The sequence below is a fragment of the Macrotis lagotis genome, chromosome 4 (genome assembly GCF_037893015.1).
Source record: "Macrotis lagotis isolate mMagLag1 chromosome 4, bilby.v1.9.chrom.fasta, whole genome shotgun sequence".
Classification (NCBI taxonomy): domain Eukaryota; kingdom Metazoa; phylum Chordata; class Mammalia; order Peramelemorphia; family Peramelidae; genus Macrotis; species Macrotis lagotis.
In genome coordinates this window covers 266,487,373-266,503,390 of record NC_133661.1, presented here as the reverse complement: position 1 = coordinate 266,503,390, position 16,018 = coordinate 266,487,373, and the positions used below count along the sequence as shown (strand labels likewise).

Sequence of the window (16,018 nt, the reverse complement as noted above, 5' to 3'; positions counted from 1 at the left end):
AATTAAGCTATAGAATGGAAGCAGACAGAAGAATATATTGGAAACTAGAATCTAACAATATGTCCAGGGCAAGAGACATACTTGAGACAGAAAGTCAGATCCAGAGTTGAAGTGAAAGGTGAGAGTAGTCTATTATGCTTCAGTTGAAGTGAAGAGGGCAGGAGTGACAATCATGATCTTAAAGCAATTAAAAAAAAACTACACCTAATTGAAAGAGATAATCATGGAAAGTTGTTTCTATTGTTGCAGATTTGGTCTGACTCTACATGTACCCATTTTGGAGTGGTTTGATGTTTCCATCTCCAACTCATTTTACAGATGAGAAACTGAGACAATGAGTGTTGTGATGTGCCCAAAGTCACACAATTAGTTTCTGAGATTAGATTTGAACAAATGAAGATGAGTCTCCCTGATTCTAAGTCCAGTGCTCTATCCAGTGCAACCATAATGAAGTAATATCAAAACATTTTACAGCAAGTTTTTTTCAATAATATTCTCATTTATCAAATATATGGAAATTCAGTGAAATTTATAAAAAAATGTCATTCTCCAGTTGATAATGGTCAAAGGATATGAAGAGTAATTTTCCCACAGAAGATGAGAGAAAAAGGAAAAGAACCTATATGCATCAAAATATTTATAGTAGCTCTTTCTTGTGGTGGTAAAAAAATTGGAAATTGAGAAGTTCATCAATTGGGGAATGAGTTATGTCATATTATTGTGATGGAGTATTCTTGTACTATAAGAAATGTAAAAGGGGTAGTGTCATAAAAAATGATAAAAACTGTATGAACTGATGCAAGGTAATGTAAAAAGAGCTAGGAGATCATTGTTCCCAGTAGCATTAGTGTTGTATGTAATTTTGTCAATTGTGAAAGACAGTATATCAAGAAAATTCCAAAGGACTTGAAAAAAAATGCTAGCTCCAGAAAGACAGATATTGAAGACTAAGTGTGAATTAAAGTATTCACTTTGCTTTATTTCTTTTTGTGATTTATATAATATTGAATATATTTTACATGATTTCACAGGCATTATATTGTTTGCCTTCTCAGTGAGTAAGGTAGTGATGGGAGGTTGGAAAAGAACCTAGAACTCAAAATTTAAAAAGAAAAGAATGTTAAAACAAATAAATAATAGATTTAGATATAAAGATGTAAAAATTAACTGTAAAGATATTTCATAAGAGGAATAATTCATTGAGGGAGGATTTCAAATTGGATTTGTGCAATTCTATCTGAAGGGGATTTTTGAATAGACCCTCCATTTTCCTTATATTCTTATGACTATAATTATATATGATCTCCATTTTTATCTGTTATCTAATTTCCTGCCTGAGAGCTATAAACAATAAAGGCCTGCTTCTCAGTCGCTCAGTTTTCTAAGCATAGGCCCTTGGCAGTCCTTTACAGCCAGAGAATACAATGTTCTCAGCTTAGATTGCAAAAAAGATTTGCCTATCTTGCTGACATTTCCAGCTGCCTAAGCCCTCCATGGTGCTTTTAAATACCATTTTATTCCCTAGACAGGAATTCATCTTCTAGGGGAAAAATTCTTGTACATAGCAGGAAGCATATAGGTAGTCATACAATGTCAGCAGTGTCAGCATGCCAAATTACTTTGGCTGTATACTGTCCTTGTTTAGTTAGGTAATATGAATTCACCTCTAATATGGATTAAAATTAATATATTTGAATATATATTCAACTACAAATATTTTTTAAAACATTAACAAAAAATAATATTTGGTGGTGGTACTTCTAAAATGTTTATGATATTTACATATTTATCTGTATTTGTGATGTGGCCATTTCTTCTTCTCCTCTCCTCTCCTCTCCTCTCCTCTCCTCTCCTCTCCTCTCCTCTCCTCTCCTCTCCTCTCCTCTCCTCTCCTCTCCTCTCCTCTCCTCTCCTCTCCCCTCCCCTCCTTTCCTCTCTTCTCTCCACTCTTCTCTTTCTCTTCTCTTCTTTTATTTCCTTTCCTCTCTCCCTTTTCTATCTATATCTCCCTTTGTTTCTCTCTGTTTCTCTCCCTATGTCTGTTTGCCTTTCTCCCTTTCTCTCTCTCTCTCTCTCTCTCTCTCTCTCTCTCTCTCTCTCTCTCCTCCCACCTCAAAACTTTATCTGTATGTCTCTGCTTCTCTCTCTTGTCTCTGATCTATGCCTCTCTTTGTTTCTGTTTCTGACTCTGTCTGTCTCTTTCCTCTGTCTCTTTCTCTTTCATATTTCACTATCTTCAGGTCCTCTCCATTTGTCCAAAGGACATGAGAGCAGATATCTGTGTGCATCTGAATCGAAAGGTTTTTAATGAGCATCCTGCCTTCCGACTGGCCAGTGATGGATGCCTTCGCGCCTTGGCAGTGGAATTCCAAACAATTCACTGTGCTCCAGGAGACCTCATCTACCATGCTGGAGAAAGTGTGGATGCCCTCTGCTTTGTGGTATCAGGATCCCTCGAAGTTATACAGGATGATGAGGTGGTGGCTATTTTAGGTACTGTGAGCTTTCCTGATATAATAGAGTATTATTTTCTAATATAATTAGTATTTTGTGTCTCAATTTTGCTAAAAGGAGAATTTGCCTTTGGTGACTTGGGAAACTGAATTCTTGATCAAGGATAGATTTTTTTTAAGTTTTTCTTTTTTTGCAAGGCAATGGGGTTAAGTGGCTTGCCCAAGGCCACACAGTGAGGTAATTATTAAGTGTCTGAGGCCAGACTTGAACTCAGGTACTCCTGACTCCAAGGCCAGTGCTCTATCCACTGCACCATCTAGCCGCCCCCCTGAAGGATAGATTTTATTGGAACACAGATAAGAGTCTTGAATCAAGAAAATTACTATTAATCAAGGGTCAAATAACTTGATAAAGCAGGTTTTAGAACAAGAAAAATGCTTAAATATGGTTTTTACAGGTTTGTGAGAATGCACATTATCAGGCTACTGATACTTGTAATATGGAAATACTTTATCACCACAATTATTGCTTAATTTTAGGAAGGATTAGTGAAATAAGAGAGTTGTGGAGTGATCCAGTCTAACCTTTGCATTTTACAGATAAGGAAGTAGAGGTCTAAAGATACAAAGGTGGATAATGACAGATATGGCCAGGTTTCTTTTCTCAGTCTTTTTAAAAAATTTTTATCATGTTTGTAGTCTCCCTAATACTCACATAAAAAGGAAATAAACTGGACTTGGACCTGAGTGGTAAAGTAGGAAGGAGATAATTATGGGGAGCTGCTATAAAAGAGTGATCACAAGATAATTACATTCATTTTAGATGAGATGATAGTATTTTTTTTCCTGGAACATCTTTGAAAACTAATTTCATCCTCTGAATATCAACTAGGAAAAAGTGATTTGCTGAAATAAAGAACACACTAATGAGCATATAGACAATAATAAAGACATTTAGTATTTTTATTACTAAAAGAAAAGGGATAAAGGAAATTTGTTTTGAATAAAATAAACTAAATGAAAGGGAAATGTATGTTTATTTATATCATTATAACATTATTATCTATTATTATCTATATACAGATATTATATTATTATCTATTATCTGTATATAATTATATATAATATATAATTAATTATCTGTATAATCTTTATATTTATAAACTATTTCTTCACAATGACTTTATGGTGAAGGTACTCTTATCTCTATTTCACATAAATAAGATAATTGAGACCCAGAGTGATTAAATGACTGACCCCATATTATACAGTAAGTATCAGAGCCAGGACTTGAAACCAAATTTTGAATCCTCTCTTCTTCCTACTATTTCATATTCAGTTGATTCTCTGTGAAAGGTACATGTAGTCTTTTTTTAAAAAAAATTATATGTAATCTTAAATATAAAATCTGTAATAAGATATTGAATTTGATGTAGATATTTTTTTTAAAAAGGTAAAAATGGGGTGATAGGCAAATCTTTAATGGAAATAAATAGGACATCAGGTGGAAATTATCAGGATATAGAATTTAACTTCAAAAATTTTTTAACAGTGAATTAACAATGAAACTTGACTGTCTCAGAGAGTAGTCAAGAAGTTGAATAATAATTTGTTAGATGACAAATAGAAGGGTTAAAAGTTAATATCAACAGTAACAAAAATAACAATAGTTAGCATAGGCTCTTTTATGTTTGCAAAGCAGTTTTCAAAATGTTTCTCACTTTGTCTTTGCCAAGATCCTGGGAGTTAGGTACTATTAATAATTATAGGATTTTTATTAATTAAATGGAGATAGAGGTTATATCCTGTCCAGGAACACATAATTGCTAATTCACTGAGACTAGATTTGAATTTGGTCCTTCCTGACTCCTGGTCTAGCATTGAACTGCCACTAGGTTACACCAAATAACTTTAAGACCCCTTATAATTCCAAAATTCTGTGATTTTTCCCCTGATAATTAGCCTAATCATTTGTTATATACATAGCTAGAACCCCAAAATGTCAATTACATTTTAACAAATATTTCTAATGCATAAATTTCATCAAAATGTATCTGGCCTTAAACCATTAAACATTTGTCAATAAGGGCAATGTACAAAATCTGTAAACTGGTAACTAGGTAGCACAGTGAATGGAGCACTGGGCCTGGAGCTGGGAAGACTTGGGAAGAGTTCATATGTAGCCTCAGAAACTTCCTAGATATGGCACCCAGGGAAAGCTCTATTTGCCTTAATGTACTGGAGAGAGAATAATTTACTCCCGTATCTGCCAAAAAAGCTTTGTGGACAATATTAGTGTGATATGGTCCATGGAGTCACAAAAAGTCAGAAATGTTTGAATGACTATAACAAATATACAAACTTCTATAAAATACATTTTTATTTCTAGTTATTAGAGTTTAACTTGTGTGTTTTAGGAATAGAAAATATTAGAAATGAACTTTCAAAACAACAATAACAACAACTTTCAATCTACCTGAAATAAGCAAAGAACTACACTAAACTCATTGTTGAAAGAAAAAAAATGAGTCTTAATGAGAAAATCAGGTACTGCAGAGACTATTCAAAATTTTTAAGAGAGGAAGAATTACAAAAATATCCAGGAAAAGAGTTTGAAAACTGTCCCCTAATTGTCTAAAACGTATATTTTTGTTGTATCTAAATGTTTTTCAGAGATTGGTTTGCTTTAGTTTTTATTATATCAACACTCATAGTCTTTCAGAGCTGGTACTTGGGAATGTGAAATGTCCAGTTCCTATTTTTTGTTTTGTTTACTGCAGTATAGTAGTTCTATTTAATTCCTTATAAAAGATTCATATTTACCTAGGAAAATTCTTTTGGATGAAAGGGAATACATTAAGACAAAAAGCACTCTGGGGCTACTTAAAGACATGGGAAGAAAATAAACAAATATCCACTGTCACAGGTCAAAATAGGATTTGGCTTTTCATTTTTATTCTATCTAACAAAGGAGGAAGATAATCTCAAATCTAAAGCTTGGTGAAATACCAATAGAATGAATTACTGTAACTAAATGTTCACATATTGTTAGTTTTGTTGGTTATTTTATTAATTACAGCCTTAACTCAACAACTTTATTCTGAATATGAGGAGACAACTCTAGGTTTAGTGTTCCCAGAGTAGTTATCTCTGCTGGACAATTACTTGCTCAGTGAAGCATAAGAGATAAACATTTCTTTTTATATAAAAATAAAATAGTTCCTATATACTGCTGTGATACAATGAAGACACACGAAGATACCTTAGGATATCAGATTATTTTCATCACAAATCTATCACAATTTGTTTTCTAAGAGGCATTCAATTCTTTTCACTCAGAAGTATCAAAATGAAATATAGAGTTATCTTGGCACCTAATAAATGAAATGCATGGAAATCACCCATCTCACTATTCTCTTGTTCACTATTTCTCTCTGGAAAAAATTAATTATTCCAGGCAATCAGGCATATGTCCAGTGGTCTATGGGATAATGGAACTTTTTGCATAGTATTTTAATAGTTATGTGATGTCCTTAGTACTTTTTTCATTGGTGTAGGTAGTCACATACCTACATTTTTTATCTTGTTCAATTATTTATACACTTTTTATATTAGATGCTCCATGTAAATATCTATTTAAACTTCTGGAGACCCATACCTCTATTCTTTTATAATTTATGATTACAAGGTAAGAATTTAGGCAATCATTTGACTTTGCTACATAAATGACTCATTTTCCACTGCTTGTCCATATATTATCAATAGAAATATTGAGGCCTCTATATGCCTATTATCCATCTCTCCATTGCCTTTCAGATGACATGCTTATTTTTTGAGATAATAATGCTCTAAGATTCACAATCATACTATCAGTAGAAGAACATTTGCATTTAAAAGGGGTTTTATTTGTTTGGTTTTTGCACAGATGATTAATTTAAATTATTAAAAGCACAAATTCCCAAAATGTTTTCTCTCATCTTGATAGGAACTTCTGGATCAAACTAATTTGTTATTTACAATGTTTGTCCCAGATATAGTTATTGTTGGTAACATGTACTAATGGATAGAGTGCTGGCGTTGAAATTAGGAAGATCTGTGTTCAAATTCTGCTGCATACATTTATTATCTGTGTGACCCTGAGCAAATCAATTAATTTTTCCACTTCAGTTTCCTCATCTATAAAATGTATTTCTGCTTCAGTTTCCTCACCTTAAAAAAAGGATCAAAAGTGATAGAAATTGAAAACGTTTTGTAGTCTTTAAGGAATTACATAAACATTACTTATTATTATTATTATTGATATGCCAAGTAAACTTTTACTCTCATTCTTCATCATGGTGTGAAGGTGACATTTAGTTGTTATATTATGCAAGTGAAGTACAAGCACTGGTAGTTTCTACCATTTTGGTAAAGTTTTAACTATGCTTCTGTATGTGTTTTCCTTTTTATGAAGATTTTATTTATTTCAAGTTTTATAATTTTCCCCTAATATTACTTCCCTCCCCCACCCCACAGAAGGCAATTTGTCAGTCTTTACATTGTTTCCACGGTATACATTGATCCAAACTGAATGTGATGAGAGAGAAATGGTATCCTTAAGGAAGAAACATAAAGTATAAGAGATAGCAAGATCAGACAATAAGATAATCAGTTTTTTTCTAAATTAAATGTAATAGTCCTTAGTTTTTGTTCAAACTCCACAGTAGTTTCTCTGGATACAGATGGTATTTTCTATTGCAGAGAGCCCCAAATTGTCCCTGATTGTTGCACTGATGGAATGAGTGAGTTCATCAAGGTTGATCATCGCCCCCAAGTTGCTGTTAGTGTTCACAGTGTTTTTCTGGTTCTGCTCATCTCACTCAGCATCAGTTCATACAAATCCCTCCAGACTTCCCTGAATTCCCATCCCTCCTGCTTTCTAATAGAACAATAGTGTTCCATGACATACATATACCACAGTTTGCTAAGCCATTCCCTAATTGAAGGACATTTGCTTGATTTCCAATTCTTTGGCACCACAAACAGGGACTGCTATGAATATTTTTGTACATGTGATGTTTTTACCCTTTTCATCATCTCTTCAGGGTACATACCTAGTAGTGGTATTGCTGGATCAAAGGGTATACACATTTTTGCTGCCCTTTGGGCGTAGTTACCAAATTTCTCTCCAGAAAGGTTGGATGAGTTCACAGTTCTACCAACAATGTAATAGGGTCCCTGATTTCCCACAGCCCTTCCAACAGTGATCCTTTCTGGTCATATTGGCCAGTCTGAGAGGTGTGAGGTGATGCTTTAATTTGCATTTCTCTAATAAGTAATGATTTGGAGCAATTTGTCATATGACTATGGATTGCTTTGATCTCCTCATCTGTAAATTTCCTTTGCATATCCTTTGACCATTTGTCAATTGGGGAATAGCTTTTTTAAAAATATGACTCAGTTCTCTGCATATTTTTGAAATGAGTCCTTTGTCAGAAACATTAGTTGTAAAGATTGTTCACCAGTTTGCTACATTTCTTTTGATCTTGGTTACAGTGGTTTTGTCTGTGCAAAAGCTTTTTAATTTAATGTAATTGAAATCATCTAGTTTGTTTTTAGTGATGTTGTCCATCTCTTCCTTAGTCATAAACTACTTCCCTTTCCAAAGATCTAACAGATATACTAGTCCCTGATCTACTTTGCTTATAGTATTGTTTTTATGTCTAAATCCTGTATCCATTTGGATCTTATCTTCATATAGGGTGTGAGGTGTTGGTCTAATATAAGTTTCTTCCATACTAACTTCCAATTTTCCCAGAAGTTTTTATCAAAGAAAGAGTTTTTATCCCAATAGCTGGATTCTTTGGGTTTATCAAACAGCATATTTCTATACTCATTTCCTGCTATTGAACCTAGTCTATTCCACTGGTTTACCACTCTATTTCTTAGCCAATACCAGAGAATTTTGATGAATGATGCTTTATAATATAATTTTAGATCAGGTAGGGCTAAGCAACCTACTTTTGCACTTTTTTTCATTGAATCCTTGGAAATTCTTGACTTTTTATTTCTTCATATGAATTTACTTACAACATTTTCTAACTCATTAAAGTAGATTTTTGGAATGTTGTTTCATAGGGCACTAAACGGGTAGTTTAGTTTTGGTAGAATTGTCATTTTTAATTATATTAGCTCTACCTATCCATGAGCAGTTGATGTTTGCCCAGTTACTTAAATTCTTTATGTGTTTTTGAGACCAACTTACCTTGTTACTGAAAGGCACATTACCCACAGGCTGACCAACTGGCTATGAAGTATTATTGGCCATAATAATTAAGAAAAATAAAATGTGAATCTCACTTCTATGTCATCTTCTCTTTTCAGTTCTGTCATGATGTTAATAAAGTAGTGGGGAAAGAGGAGAGAAGGCACTAAGATTCATATAGTTTTTATATCATGGGCAAACTTTGTTTGGTAATTTGTGCTATATATTGCCATCCTTGTCAAGAGACTAGAGGACACACTGTTGATGGAACCGGAATCATATCATTCTTTCTTATAAATGAAACCTCAAGAATAAAGTGAGGTGTGGCTATGTGAAAAGATGACTTCTGTTCCTTGAAGAAGGAAATATTAGGACAAATTTATGAAATGAATTTTGTTTTATGGTCAAATGTAGCAGAGAAATGTTATTTTATTTCCTTGATAATTATATATTATAATGATAGTTATCATTATGTATTATATGATCATTACATTATATAAATTATCATTATATTATATTATACATATATTTTATTAAAACGATAATGGGACAACTAGATGGTACAGTAGATAGAGCATTGGCTCTGGTATCAGGAGTACCTGAGTTTAAATCCAACCTCAGACCCTTAATAATTACCTAGCTGTGTGAACTTTGGCAAGTCATTTAACCCTGTTGCCTTGCAAAAATAAAAAACACTTGCATTTGAAAAATAATTAACTTATTTGAATCTATTCATCAAAATCAGTACTGAAGATGGAGTAATTGACAAATATGGAACATAATAGTCTGTAGGCTATAAGTCACAGCATCTGGAAAACCATTGAAACTTTGTGCAGGATATCCTCCAAGACAAAAGCAAACACTTGTGATATATGTACATGCATCATAGAATACTATAATAATATGCTATGTATCAGTCTACTTCTCAAATGCTTCTTTGTAATCAACATGAATGCAGAGGATCTTAAATTCAATATTGATTTCTATCATCTGTATGACTAGAATGAAGTGATCTATTGTGGAAAATCATTAGCAAAAGCTGAAATAGTTCCTTCTTATAATTCATGAAGAATGATGATTCTCATAAAGACTAAAATCATAAAGTCAGATAGGAGACCTCTGGTAACCAACTATTGACATTCTCTGTTTCATCTTTCCTGGGTGGGAAGGGGTAGAACAAGAATGTTTTTTGAATTTATTCCATTCTTTTGGAATTATCCCCATTCTGAAATATCTTATTAAAAAACAGTGCTTTGAAACCTGTTTATCTTTGAGATTAATGTACTTGGTGAATGTTAGAGATGATCCAGATATTCCACTCAACTGCTTCTTATACTCCATATTTACTTTTTCTCATAAATCAAGAACTAAGATATCTGAGTTCAAATCTAGTGGATCCATTTCATCCATGCATGGACAAGGGGCTGATGTGGTTTATGAATAGCTGATATCAACATTTCTAGAGATTTATTTTTATTTCCATTCCTTCTTATCCTCTTTTAAGTTGATACAGCTAATCATCTTTCATCATTCTTCTCTATAGTCTTTTCTAAATGTTTTATATTCTAAACTGGTGTTGCTCATGGGCAGTATGATTCTCCATTTGGCAGTAATATCAAGTATTTGTTGACTGAAATGGTTTCTGGGTTCATTTTGAAAGGCAGTAGCAGAAGTTTGCAATTGCCTTCACATTTTGCCTGATTTTGGCTTTGTGCAAATTTGTCCTATTTGATGAATACAAGTGACACTCTACCCTCTAAGTCGTTGTAATGCCGAAACTCCATTATTTGCTAATATATTTTTAATACTTTTTCAGATCACTTTTTTCTTTCTAAATGTCAAAAAGATTTTTTTATTGTTTTCATAGAATGTTAGAATTGAAAGAACATTTAAGATGATAGGAGAAAGGGATATAAAGAGATGGAGATGGCATAACTGAACTTGATTGAATTCATGGAGAGAAGCAGGAATAAAAAGGGGCTTTTACCTGATCAAATGACATGGATAGGATAGGAATTAAACATACAATTCCATTGGTTTAGGGAAATCTCAGGTGAAGAGATTCCCTCTACCAATATAAATCAATTCTTTTCTCTTTATTTTTCCCACTATCACATAAAAAGAATATATCAGAGATAAATGTTGAATCTATGTTGTCCTTACTTTAAGGCATTAGTCTTTCTATTTTTTAGGTTTTTGCAAGGCAACAGGGTTAAATGACTTGCCCAAGGCCACACAGCTAGGTAATTATTAAGTGTCTGAGGCCGTATTTGAACTCAAGTACTCCTGACTCCAAGGCCAGTGCTCTATCCACTGCACCACCTAGCTGCCCCTAAGGCATAATTATTGATCCATTATATTTTGCTTCTTCTCAGCATGTGACAATACATAATCACATGAATTAAGAAAATAGTAGTAGTAATGAACATAATGAAGAATGTTTATATTACATAGGAAAATAATTCACCAGGGACAGAGTCAAGATGACAGAGAAAAGACAGATAAAGGGGGTGATTAGAGAAAATCAGTGGTTATTGAGGTAGCTATTGTGCTTGGGAAGGTAAAACTGTAATGGAGACTACTAGGTCCAGATGCTCACTTCACTTTTCTGTTTCTTTGAAACTTTATTCTTGTGAAAATGTCAGACAGTCACATGTTGAAGTTTCATAGAATGAATGTAAACCCTGAAGGGTTTAGATTTGATTATTTCTATCTCTTCCAATACTATGGTCCTGAAATTAGAGTTTTAAAAATCAATTTGCTAATTCTCTCCTTTCTAGAGTTTTTTTAAAGGAATGTATTTTGCATTTTCCTTCCATTCATTTGACTACTCATCTTAGTTCCTTTCTTGGATATTCATCTAGGCCATGCCCCCAAATCCTAGACAACTCCCAAAGCTATGTCTTTGTACAGCTTCCCTTTTCCATCTATACTGTCTTTTGGTGATCTCATCAACTTCCATGGCTTCAAATATCATCTCTATGTAGCTGGTTCCCAGATATATAAATATGCACATATATATATATATTATATAAAACTCTAATTTTTACCAAAATTCATTATTTTTACCACCCCACCAAGCTTCCTGTTTTCTCAGCTTTTCTAGAACTAAAAAGATAATTTTTCTCTGTCACCCAGGCTGTTAATTTCAGTGTCACTCATCTCCTCACATAGACTTACTCATCCCATATAATAAATCTTTTCTCAGATCTTTTCATTTCTACCTACACAACTTCTGTCATTGGTGTCTTCTCTTTATTCACCCGGCCATCACTCTTGTATAGGGAATCATAACCTCTTGCCTGAGCTTTTTGTGTTGCAGTAACCATCTACTTATGACCCTGCCTCAAGTAATTCATTCATACTGATACATACATACATATATATAAAATACTGGAAACTTTGGGTACCATGAGAAAGCAAAGTTATTATTTGAATTGTATAAAATCAATTTTGACCAAGATGAATAAATATCAACTTGAAGTCCTGAGGCAGTATATATATATATATTTATATATATATTTATATATATATATATATATATATATATATATATATATATATATATAAATGGGAACTGAATAACTTAGACAGTTAAATAGGTCTATCTATTAGTCTGAAGTATAATTTAAGAGCTTGTTCTGTCTATGTCATTATGCCCATGGTACTTCAATTTTTTTCCCCATTTGAAGTTCCTTTCTCTTACAATGTTATCATTTAAAAAATCTTTCTCTTATAAAGCACTGAGTACAGAAATAAATTAATTATGCATAATATGTAATATGTTTTAATGACTTCCAGTCTTTTTTAATTCCTTCCCTGTAATTAGCTAATATGAAAAGATCCATCTGCGTAGCAGAAATAGCCAGGGTATTTCATTGCCTTGACAAGTATATTGTGCTATAACGGAGAACATAGAAGTGCCCTATATTTTCCAGGAACAATAGAACCTTACTCCCAAGATGTTTTTTCATATTTTTACAAGTGTTCCTTTTCTTTCTTTAATGTATATTGGCCATTAGAGTAACTTAGGAAACTTTGTAAGTAAGAAATAGTTTTGACTTTTTATTTTGATTTTTATTGGTTTTTGCTGTTTTGTATGAAATTCTTGTCTGAACTCATCCATAGGTTAATGGAAGGAATGTCATAAAAATTAAAAGATGGAAATTATAAGATATAAATAATGGATTCGAAGTATCTATTTGTAATTGCATAAAGTGAATTTCATTCAGGAGAGATTTTATTGAGAAAAAATTTCAATATATAGTAAATATTTTCTAATTTCTCAGAAAACTGATAATTCTTATATTTTGAAGTCTGCCCTTTACTTTCACTCTGAAGGAATTGGATGGGAATGAATAATATTTTGCTATTTTGAGAATCTGTGAAAATGTGACCACTGCTATCATAAATACTTGTCTCCCTTCATTCCTCATTGTTAACAGTCAAGTGACTCACACTTTCAAGATCTAAAAGGGTTTTCCCAAGCCCTCCTTCAGTGATTTTTTTTCTTTGTACCCTTCCTGTGTCTTTACTGCTGAAACATGATAGATATAAATTAAGTTTATGCAGCATTTTACACTTAGCTAATTCACTCACAAATTAAAGGGACAGACTGGCTATTTGATCCCTTTTCTGCATTCTTTGAAAAAGCATATTGACACACTCTTAGTGTTATGACTTCCTTAGACCTAAATTCAAACCTGGCCTCAAACACTTACTATCTCTGAGACCTTGGGTACATCATATAACTGTTGTCTGCCTCAGTTTCCTCAAATGTAGAATAGCAATAACAGTAACATTTCCGTGGCCTTTTTGCATTTTGCATTCCAGTCAAAGCCCATCTTCTCATGGAGCCTTTCCTGATTCTTCCTAGCTGCTAATGTTCCTTCATTACATTTTATTTTGGGTGTATTTTCTTATATGAAGATGTTGCTTCCACAATAGAATATATGTTCCTTGGAGACTGGAACTATTTTAGTTTTGTCTTCATATCTCCAAAGCTAAGCAAAGTGCTTAGCAGAGGGTTCTTGTTTGCCAATTGAGGAGTTACTTAATCAACTAATTGACCTGTGTCATAGATCTAGAAGGTTTGTCAATGTTGAAATCGTTACTCAGTGCTTAATGAAAGCTCTATTCATATACCTGAGGAGATGAAACATAGTTTTTGTTTTTATTTTTAAAAATTTCCTCCAGCTACATGCAAAAACAAGTTTCAACATTTACTTCCAAAAGCTTGAGTTGCAAATTCTCTTCCTTACTCCCATCCCAGTCTTCCTCATTGAGAAATCAAGTCACTTGATGTATTTTAAAAATGTGTGGCCATGAAAGACACAATTGTCATATTATAAAAGTAAACATAAAGTACCCCCCCACACAAAAAAAGAGAATTTTCAAGAAAAAATACAATGAAAAAACAAAGTGCTTCAGTCTATATTTAGACACTATTAGCTCTGTCTTTGGGATGTATAGCATTCTTTATCATAAGATAAAGTTCAGGTCACAGCATTGTTGAGAAAAGGAGGGTCATTCATAACTGATCATCCTGCAATATTGCTGTTATTTTGTGTAAGGTACATTTCCCATTGCATCTGCTCATGTAAGTTTTTAATGAGAACATCCTATTCATCATTTCCTATAACATAACTTCATTTTATCTTAATCACATACCACAATTTGATCAGTCATTCCCCAACCACTGGGGATCCCCTCAGTATCCAGCTCCCCACCACCAGAAGAGAGCTGCTATAAATATCCCTATACATATAGATTCTTATCTTCCAGTATTTCATCTCCTCTAGAATATAGACCTAGCAATGTCACTGCTATAGTGAAGGGTAGGTATGGTTTTATAGCCTCTTGGCAATAGTTCCAAAGTTCTACAGAATTATTGAATCATTTCACAACTCCTGCAACAGTGTTTGAATTTCCTTACATCCCTTCCAATACTTGTCATTTTTTTTCATTCTGTCCCATTTCTCAATCCAAAAGGCAGTACCTCAGAAAGTACCCAGAATTGTTCCAATCTCCTATCAATAGTGAGGCAGAGCTCTTTTCTAAAATGTATTTTAAATAGATTGCATTGATAACCTCATCTAAAACTCTTCATAGCTCTTGAACCCATCCCCTTTCCCATCCCTTTCCTCTTCTATCTTCTTTTAGGAAAAGATAGACTTCTATACTCAGTTAAGTGTGTATGTTATTTTCTCTCTAAGTTAAATCCAAAGAGAGTAAGGCTCACTCACTTTTCCTTATCTTTCCACTCTTCTATTGCACTGCAAAGGTTTTTCTTGTTAATTTCATGTGAAATGACTTATTCATTCTCCCTCTACTTTCCCTTTCTCCCACTATATTCCTTTCTCCCCCATTAACTCCATCTTTATAATGTATCATACTTTCATATTTAGCTCTCTCCTGTGCCTTGTCTATATATGCTCCTTATAATTTCTCTATTAATTGAGATGGTTCATTTGAGTTATCAACATTCCCATGAAGGAATATAAGTAGTTCAACATCATTAAATCCCTTATAATTCGCCCCTCCAATCCATGCTCTCTATGCTTCACCTGAGTCCCATACTTGAAGAACAAACTTTCTGTTTAGTTCTTGTCATGTTGAGTTTCTCTGGGTAGTTGATTTTTGGCTATAAACCAAGCTTTTTTGCCTTCTGGAATATCATATTTCAAGTCCTACAATCCTTTAATGTAGAAGCCACTAAATCTTGTGTTATCCTGTCTGTGGCTCCATGAGATTTGAATTGTTTCTTTCTGGCTGCTTGCAGTATTTTTCCTTGACTTTGAAATTTTGAAATTTTGCTATAATATTCTTGGCAGTTTTCATTGCAGGATTCTTTCCAAAGGTGATCCTTTCCACCTCTATTTTACCCTCTGCTTCATGGATATCAGGGCATTTTCCTTGGACAATTTCTTGAAAAAATGATGTCCAGATACACTTTTTGGCTAATGATTTTCAGGTAATCCAGTAATTTTTAAATTATCTTTTCTGGTTCTATTTTTCAGGGCAGTTGTTTGCTAATGAGATATTTTACATTTTCTTCTGGTTTTTCATTCCTTTGGTTTTGTTTTGTTTCTTGATTTCTCACAAAGTCATCAGCTTCCCTTAGTTCCATTTTACATTTTAAGAAATTATTTTCTTCAGAGAGCTTTTGTATCTTCTTTTCCATTTGGTCAATTATGCTTTTTAAGGTACACTTATCCTTAGTGGTCTTTTGGACTGCCTTTTCCATTTGACCCAACTGCTTTTTAAGATGTTACTTTCTTCAGCATTTTTTTTTATGTCCTTCACCAAGCTGTGAATGGCT

The 16,018-nt window shown here is 33.2% G+C and overlaps 1 protein-coding gene across 1 annotated transcript in view; it reads left to right on the top strand.

Moving 5' to 3' along the window:
* The window catches only part of KCNH5 (potassium voltage-gated channel subfamily H member 5), a 471,355-nt gene that overhangs the window by 359,957 nt on the left and 95,380 nt on the right, over positions 1-16,018 (top strand). The window contains exon 9 of the mRNA XM_074232080.1: positions 2,241-2,493. Within this exon, the coding sequence (XP_074088181.1) occupies positions 2,241-2,493 (253 nt within the window). The remainder of the gene's footprint in view (positions 1-2,240; positions 2,494-16,018) is intronic.